The following is a 9511-nucleotide window of genomic DNA, read 5'->3' as shown; positions in this document are numbered from 1 at the left end:
GGCCTAAATAAAATGTTTTTAATTGTGTACCAGTTTAACGTTGAGTATTATTTATGATTTTAAATGTTTAAAATTTCAATAATAAATAGTGATGGTTATTATTCTTTCACACAAGTTTCTAAAAGTACATTTCAAAATAATAAATACCTGTTCTTCTTACCAGTTGATATTTATTAATTGTATTTAGAACACTATCCACTCAGTGAAGATAAAGTGTGGTATAAGCATACTTACAATCTTTAATACCACAACAAAGTTTTATTACTGCCAAATGCAAGTAACTACATTGAACCATTTATATGTGAAGTTAACATGCATACAGTCTCCAACAAAATGCTGCAGATTGCTACATTATGCTAGCAAGGACAAAAATTTACCATACCTTAAAGCAACATTGAATAAAAAGATTCCTATCTATCTTTATGGTAACGATTACTAACACTAGCACTTATACTGAACGTACCATCACACTTAAGTTTCAATATAAAACATCATAGTCAACATGAAAATGTTTAAGTTTTATTACAAGACCTGTGTTTAAGAACTTACCTTGGAGAACAGCTTGATACCAAGGAATGTACACATTTTACAGCAGAGACCTTCACTTCTTCACTGACTTCTAAAACTGGAGTATAATTTCAGTTTAATTAGCTCAGAAAAATACCTTACAAAAATACTGCAAAACAGCAAATATTAAATATCTCAAAGCCACATTCTAAACTTGTACTTTTTATTTGAATGAAATATAACAATGACAATTTGACTAACAGTCTTGATTTTATTGCACAGTGACCACTCTGTATGAGAACATAAAATGGAGTGACCAAAAACTCTGGCATCCATTTAATATAACATATGGACAACAAGAAACACTTGGTCCCACCCTTGAGAGAAAATCACCCAGTTCATATTTCTCATTAATTATTAATCCCCTTTTAAACTTTTTGTAAGTGCATAGCTCCACTACTGTTAATAGCAAGTCATTTTATAAACCAATCACCTGGTAGAAAAATTAACTGTCTTAACTGGAGCCTAGTCTGTCTTTTCCAAATCTTAAACATGTGTCTTTTTGTCCTATTGTCACCAGAATATAGCACAAAGAAACCAGAGGCCTTTATCCTATAAATCCCCACATATTCTTGTAAAATTCAATAACATCACCTCTTACCTTCTTTTCTCAAGAGAAAATAAGAAAAGAATCTTTGTGTTCTAGTTGATAAATTTTTTAAGCCATCCAAGCAATTTACTGTTGCTAGTGGCAGGGTAAAAAGGATTTTAGGTTGTATCTACAGAAATATTGGATACAGGTCTAAAGAGGTTATAATATATAGGTCACTGGTTAGGCCAACATTGGAGTAGTGTGTTCAGTTTTGGGGTCCTTACCTAAGGAAATACATTGAATTGTTGGAAAGGGTTCAGAGGAAGGCTACTAGGATGATATCAGGGATGGAAAGGCTGTCACACAAGGATGGGTTAAGATCTCTGAAATTATTTACTCTTGAATCCAGAGGGAATCCTCAATAGCCACGGCATTTGAAATTCTTTTGGGCAGGATTAGAGTAAATTAATTTATGAGACCTTTTTTTCCTTTTTATTAGCTATATTTTTGTGCACCAGAAATACCAAGTGTGGGGTGCGCATATACACGATTTGATTTGATTACTCATCAGGATTTCTACCAGCCTACCCTCAAACTGAAATTGTTTTAGACAGGATTATAGTAAATTGATCTGCGAGACCTTGGGTATAATCAAAAACATCAATTGAAAGGGTTTGACCTCCTGAGTTCAAAACTATAATTATATTTCAAATCAGTCAAGAGATGATGGAACTATGAGCTAAAAGCTTGTTCTTGAAAAAAAATAACTCAGAACCATTCTATGAGCCACTATGCTGCGGGTAAAAATGAAGATCTGGAGGGTATCTGATTGACGTGTTTAAGATTGTTAGAGGAAATGATAGTGTGGATGCATCATCTTTTTTTGTACTTAATGGTGAGAATGGTAGGATTAGAGAACACAAATATAAATTTTGGCAAGGTAGGAATCACCTTCAGCTAAAATGGCTTTATTTTTCTAACAGGGAGGTTGGCTTTTGGAATGGGTTGCCTTCAGATGTGGTGGATGCAGTTAACTTAAGGGAAAGCTTGAAAAATGTTTTAGTTTAGTGGATGTGAAGGCCTAGATGGAATAACAGGCCCTTTGCTGACCTTAAGTTATATGTATGTAAGTACAATAATCCTTCCATTCCAAAGTCATCTCCTCTTAACCCTTTCCGTAAGTCAATACCTTTATTAATTTCTTAGATAAGAAGACCAACACTATACTCAACAATCCAAGTAAGGCCTAATTAATGATTTGTATAAAGAGATAATTACATCTTTTGACTTGTAATCAATATGTTTAAAATATATTCTAAGCTTCTATTATCTTTGCTAGTAGCAACAGAACATTGCTGCAGCAACTTAGGCCACAACTATGTCAAGATCCTTTTCTTCAGTCACATTATTTAGTGTATTCCTATTTATAGTAAACATGTGATCCAAGTTATGATAACCCAAATGCAGTATCTTCCATTTACTTTAATTAAAGATCATTTGCTAAACATCTGTCCAACTAACCAATTAATCCAAGTCATTCTGTAATACTTCAAAACCTTGTCAAAATGTTGTACATTTGCTTTTATGTTAAACTTATATTAAAGTTTTTCCTTCATAACCCATTCAAGCCATCTCCAACCATTATTAGTCTCAAAGTGGGTTCCTCGTCATCGAAGATGTAGTTGAATGTTATTTGTTAGGTGATTTGACATGTGCATAGATGTTAAAAATAATAAAAATTGATTAAATTATAAATAGAAGTTACATCTTACCTTTATTATCTTCTTTTGGAGAGCTAATTTTTACAAAGACTTGCATAAAGATATCATTGAACAAACTGTATGAATCAACTGCAGTTTTCTTCAGAATTATTGATAAACTTTCGAACAGTTGTGCAACCAGGCCATCAGTTCTGATGATACAAAAAAACGTTTTTTAAAGAAACATCAACTTCCTAAAATTTTAAGTAATTTCTTGAAACTGCTATATTAACTTAAACATTTTCTAATATTATTCATATTCCAAAGAACTCTAGTAATGCATTTCTTTGTTTTGATAAAAAACTAAGTGTTAAAGTTACAAGAAGCTAAAACATTCCAATTCCCTGAATGCTAAACATTTTTTCAAACAGAATATTCTTTAACATTGTTTTTATACAAACATGTTAATGAATATGATAATTAATAAAATTAAACTACCAATTTACTCTCCAACACCTATCAAGGTCATACATAACTTCCTGAAAACATACCAGTTTAGATTTTTTAACTATGAATGCGTGTTATCAATATGATCTAATTTAATAATTATAAACTTATAACTTCAGAGAAATCTGAAAAATTGTGTTACGAAGATAATTATTACTAAAATTATAATATAATAACATAATCATTAGTTTACTTAGTTATTAAGAAAAGTGGTAAATGGATAGATGAAACAATGTGTATATATATATATATATTACACAACAGTTGAATTAAGTGTGAAAATTTAGAACAATTTTAGATCTAAAAAGCTTTGTAAGTCGTTAAGGTTTGGGCAGTCTTTAGCTATGAGTAGAATTTCTTTAACGTAGCGGTCAAGGTCTGAAGATCCTGTGGTGATGATAGAAAAATTGTTAAATGAAATATTGTGACTTGTGGTTTCAGAATGTGAACAAATAGATGAGTGGTTCTGTTAGATACTCCTAAATGTTCAGACACTATAGTATTTTAGTGGCATTTTGTTTTGCCAATGTACGTAACCTTACAGTCACTACACGTATATTTATACACCATGAACATAGAAATATAGGTACCTGATCTTTGTACTGAAATAAGTGTTTAATGCGGAGGCTAGGTCTGCATATTATTCTAAGCTGAATTTGAGGGTAGAAGTTTTTTATTAGAGAAGAGAATTGTTTTTTAATTGGTAGGGATTGCAAACCCATAAAAGGAAGGGAGATAATGAGGGGAAATTTGGGGACAGTGTGTACATTGGCTGGTGGTTGGAATTTGTTGTTTAGGAAATTGCGTATAATCTTTGTTAGAAAATCAGTCGGACAGCCATTATTTAACATGTGTTTATGTAGAATGGTAAACCAGATAGCCATTATTTAACATGTGTTTATGTAGAATGGTAATTTCTTTGTGTAAAATAAAATAATTAGAACAAAGATTAAAAATTTTGTTCAACAATGATATAACCAGATTATGTTTGAAGAAGTTGGAGATAAAACTATTGAAATTTGTGTAGAGGCCAATAAAAGTTCTTTTATGATAAACAGAGGTAGAAAAGTGTTTACCTTCTCTGGTAATCCCGATGTCCAGGAAAAGTAAAGAATAATTTTCCTTGAGTTTGAATGTGAAATTGATATTGGTGTGTTGGGAATTAAGGTAAGAAAGGAACTTGGAAACGTGATTTGATTGTCAAAACAGCAAGAAAATGTCATCAATATAGCATTTGTAAAGGACAGGTTTAAATTCACATGGGCAGTTTTATAGCCACTTGCATTTATTATAGCATAGAAAACTATTGGCTATTGTCGGACCCAGCAGGGATCCCATCTACCTGGTCATAAATGATGACACAATTAAAGAGGAAATGGTTGAACTTTATAGAGATGACAAGAAGTTCCAGGAATTGTTTAAGGGTGAAACCAAGATACTGTTAAATTTAAAGTTGCATCAAGGAGGATAATGGTATATAGAGATTCAATATCAAAACTGGCCATAGCATATTGATCAGCAGAAAGAATTTCAGAGATTCCAGAAACAAGTGTAAAAGAGTCGGGAATCATAAATTCTTATGGTCTACCCAAAGTACACAAAACTAGATACCCTCTCCATGCTATTCTCTCAGCTGTTGGCTCTTGCAAATACAACCTATCTCAATTTATTGTTCCTATCCTTAAACCCCTCACCTTGAATGAATTTAACTAGTTTTGTTGTTGTTCTTGAAAATATGAGAAGATGTGTGAAAACTTACATGTATACTTAATAATACACTGGAAATAAAATGATCTATATTTTTCACTATAAATTAGATCATGATGGGGAAACCGAGGTTTAATAAAGAAGATGAAGACAGTTGATAAAACATTTTAGTTACAAGGTTTGAACATTTTGGAATAACTTATTCCATCTTCAGCTAAATCTGAAAATTGTGTTACAAAGGTAATTATTACTAAAAATTATAACATAATCATTAGTTTACTTAGATATTAAGAAAAGTGGTAAATGGACGGATGAAACAATGTTTATATATATTACACAACAGCTGAGTTAAGTGTGAAAATTTAGAACAATTTTAGATCTAAAGTTAGTTATTGTTAACTCAAAGTTTAGTTAATCTTATTTAAAAGCCTACTATACATATTTTCTAGGTGGTTGTTTTATTATGATCATTAACAGTGGGTTAAAACCTTAATTACTGATTTAATAATGCATTAAACCACATAAATCATAAGGTTTTACTGAACTCAATTACAAACACAACAGAATAGTTAGAATCAACTTAAATATGTGAAATACAATATAATGAAACATTAACAATTTTTGCTTAAGCCTAGACAATTAACTCTCAAGAAGAAAATACTGATTAAGAATATTTACTTTAACATCTAATATCAGGCCATCAACCAAGCCATATGTGCAATTGCAAGCTGATGTATTTAAAATGAACTGAAAAACTATCACTGCATTTCAGCTTCACTACATTCTTTTTTTACAATTACATACTTAATGCCACTGACAGAGGTCTCGTCCCTGAAGTCTGACTGCTTGAGAATGCAGCTCCAGGTGGGTGGTAAACTCCACCTAAGGATAAATATGGCTATAGGTCTGTGAGGGAAATTCATAAAGAGCTTTGAAGAGAGAGAGAGTTTAAAAAAGCACCATTATCAAAGCCAGACAAGATAATCAATCTTCGGGTCTAGTGTAGCAATGCAACTGAACACTGACACATCAACAAAGCCCTTGGAAGAGTTGTTTATTTCTTAACAAGGGATCAATTCCCTGTAATTATCTTGTTCAGATATATATATATGTATTCTGTACCCGTAAAACACCATGGCTCTTTTGGTGTCTGGAGTACTCCCATTACCTCTTGAAAATCCAGGAGACAGAATGATTTTTTTTTTCCAGACCATACCCATATACACTGCAAGTCTCTTAGAACAGCCTCTAGTGAATAAAACAATGCAGTCAAGGAAAGTCAGTACAACAGATTCATAACCTCGTAAAAGGACTGCTTTGGGCTGGACTGAAGTCAAAAGCATGAGTGGTGCAGGACTAGGCAAATTAAGGGTAAGCATAAGCAAATTGTTAGGATGGGAGTAGGGTCTTTGTAGGATGATAAAGGAAGGCTCATTTCTGATGATTATGAGATGGTTTGGTTAGTGATTTACTAAATTTTACCTTTTTTTTCAATTTTTCTAATTAAGATTTAAGCAGTATTCCTCTTCATGAACAGTTGCTAGATGGTCACAGATGATAACATTAATTCTGAGCTTGTTAAGAAAAAAATTGGGAAATTTATAGAATACATTGGACAGCTGATATATGGAAACGAGATGAAACAAGATGACTGAGCTGGTTAAAAAAAAATTGGGAAGTTTAAAAAAACAATAAGGTTCCTGGGCTACATAATATTTCCGCAAGGGTTTTGAAAGAGGTTAAGGATTGGATATGTGAGGAGCCACTTGCTATTATTTCTTGTAAGTCCTTGTACAGGGGGCAGGTACCAGAGGATTGGAAGTTATTTAATGCAACTCCTCTCTTCAAGGGAGATGATAAACATTGTCCCATTAATTACAGACCCGTTAGTCTTACATCAGTTGTGGGAAAAGTTTTGGAAAGTCTGTTAAAAGATGCTTTGCAAAGTCAAGTTTGCAAAGTTTAGAATTTTATCCGACAGTCAACATGGTTTCACTAAAGGAAAGTCTTGTCTTACAAATTTTTTGACATTCTACGAAAAGGTTACTGCTTATGTAGATAAGGATAATAATGTAGGTTTGGTGTATCTGGATTTTCAGAATGCATTTGACAAGATGCCACATAAAAGGCTTTTAAAACAAAATTTTCTCTAAAGGTATGGTGGATAAGTTAGCAAATTGGATAGAAGAGTGGCTGAATGGAAGGAAGTATAGGGTTGTTATAAAAGGACTTCAGTCAAACTGGATTAATGTCATAAGTGGGTTACCTCAGGGCTCAGTCTTAGGACCTTGCTCTTTTTTTTTTACATCATTGATATATGTGAAGATATGGCCAGTAAATTACTTAAATTTGGTTATGATATTAAGGTCTTGCTAGCTGTGAAGAGGATGCTGTTGATTTACAAAAGGATTTAGATCATTTTGTGAGTTGGGCAAACAAATGGCAAATGGGTTTTAATTACAGTAAATACATGTGGGTTATCATAATTTGAATTTTCAGCATAATTTTGATGGGAATAATCTTTACAGTGTCATGAAAGAAATGGATCTTGGTGTAACAGTTGATCAGTCTCTTAACCCATCCAATCAGTGTGCTGTTGCTAGTGGTGGGGCAAATAGGATTTCAGGTTATATCTTCAAAAATATTGAATACAAGTCTAAATAGGTTATAATTGCATTGTATAGGTCATTGGTTAAGCCACATGTGGAAGATTGTGTTCAGTCTTGGGCTCTTTACCTTATGAAGGACATTGAATTGTTGAAAAGGGTTCAGAGGAGGGTTACTAGAATGGTGCCTGGAACAGAGGGGTTGTCATAAAAGGAGAAGTTGATATCTTTAAAAAAAAGATGAGTAAGAGGGGATCTGATTGAGGTGTCTAAGATTGTAAGGGGAATTGATAGTTGATGCGTCATCTTTATTCATACTTAACAGTGAGAATAGTAAGACTAGGAGAAACAAATATAAATTTTGACAGGATAAAAGTCATCTTTAGCTAAAACAATTATTTTTCTAACAGGATGGTTGGCTTCTGGAACAGGTTGCCTTTGGATGTTGTGGAGGCAGTGAGTTTAAGAGAAAGCTTGATAAGTATATGAATGATAATAGCTGGCTTTAAGATTTTTTTTAATTCATTTATTTAATAGTTTTAGTTTAGTTTAGAGGATGGGATAGCCGAGATGGACCATAGGTCCCATGTTATCCTAAAACATTTTATGTTATTAATGTGTACTTGCCAGTCTAGCTCTCAGTTCTATGGAGAGGTGATTAACATTTCGTTGTTGACATTTTTTGAAGAAATCTTAAACAGTAGTCTTCCTACTAATGAACTCAGGGCTTGAAAACAAGTTTTACTTTGTCTTTTATTAGACCAAGTCCCTTCAATCTAATGAACCACAGTCTACAAATAATTATTATTAAATATGAAACATTTGAATAAAATACTGTGGAAACCATTTAGTAACTCTTATCAAGAGAAAATAATATGAGTGTGATGTCTCAGTGTACTAAGTAGTAGCAAAATAATCATGTGTCATAAAAATATTTATTCATTTTACTACCATTTAAATTAATTCTATGAGAAATTGTCTAAAATGATTAAACTTGTATAAACTTTAAAATTCAACTTCACAAGTAGGTAAAACATGGTTATATTGTTAGACTGGCATTATAAGAAATCAAGAGTCTATACAAGATACTACTAAATATCTGCTAGATAAATAAGAGTAGGAAACAACACATGCTAAAGTAAATGGTATTGGTAAGTTAGAGTTGAACAGCTGAAGTTATGGCTACATCCTACTACTACTAGTAATAGTATCACTAACCAATACTCAGTATTACTATTAGTACCAAGACTAAGATCGTAATTTAGTGCAAGACTAATAGTATAGTACTTCATTAGTAGTTATTAATATTAGTACAAATTGATGCCCTACAACTAGAAAAAGTAAAATGATAAATTACACAGGCCTGCAAATTTAAACTTCATAAAAGTTGTTTTGGTTTTAATAATGGATTTTCCATAATTCAGCTAAGCAGATTTTGAAAATAATATTCATTTTTTCTATCATGTAAGGATTTTTGTTACAATTCAAGAAGAAAAAAGGGAAGAACACTGATGTCAAACAAATATGCATCCTCATTCATTCTACAATCTCTTTGATACAAACAGTGCAAACTTTGTGCGGAGCCCGTGATTTGTCTTGGTCTTCAAGTTTTATTCCAAAATACATGTAATATGCTTTTATGATGAAATCAGGAATGTTTTGCCTTCGTTTCTTTACAACAAATTTACCACAAATATAACATAATATGTTTGAGTCATTTATACAATCTCTTGTTGCCATAGCAACAAATAAATAAAATGTCCAAGTGCACACTCAAACAAATACCATCCAGAAATGACATGTCATGCATCCTGTTAACCGTTTATATACTAGCAGGGTTTTTTGTGGGTTCTAGAATGTTTGATAAGATTCTCACATTGCAATTGGTCTAG

General features: G+C 32.2%; 1 protein-coding gene across 1 annotated transcript in view; it reads right to left on the bottom strand.

Annotated features, from left to right (window-relative positions):
- Positions 1–9511, bottom strand: part of LOC106469044 (TELO2-interacting protein 1 homolog) — a 64580-nt gene that overhangs the window by 54250 nt on the left and 819 nt on the right. Inside the window, exons 2-3 of the mRNA XM_013929499.2 lie at positions 2872–3011; positions 550–625 (exon numbers count right to left, since the gene is read on the bottom strand). Of these exons, the coding sequence (XP_013784953.2) occupies positions 550–625; positions 2872–3011 (216 nt within the window). The remainder of the gene's footprint in view (positions 1–549; positions 626–2871; positions 3012–9511) is intronic.

This window comes from Limulus polyphemus, unplaced genomic scaffold (genome assembly GCF_000517525.1).
Source record: "Limulus polyphemus unplaced genomic scaffold, Limulus_polyphemus-2.1.2 Scaffold3273, whole genome shotgun sequence".
Lineage (NCBI taxonomy): Eukaryota > Metazoa > Arthropoda > Merostomata > Xiphosura > Limulidae > Limulus > Limulus polyphemus.
This window is presented reverse-complemented; position numbering and strand designations above follow the sequence as displayed.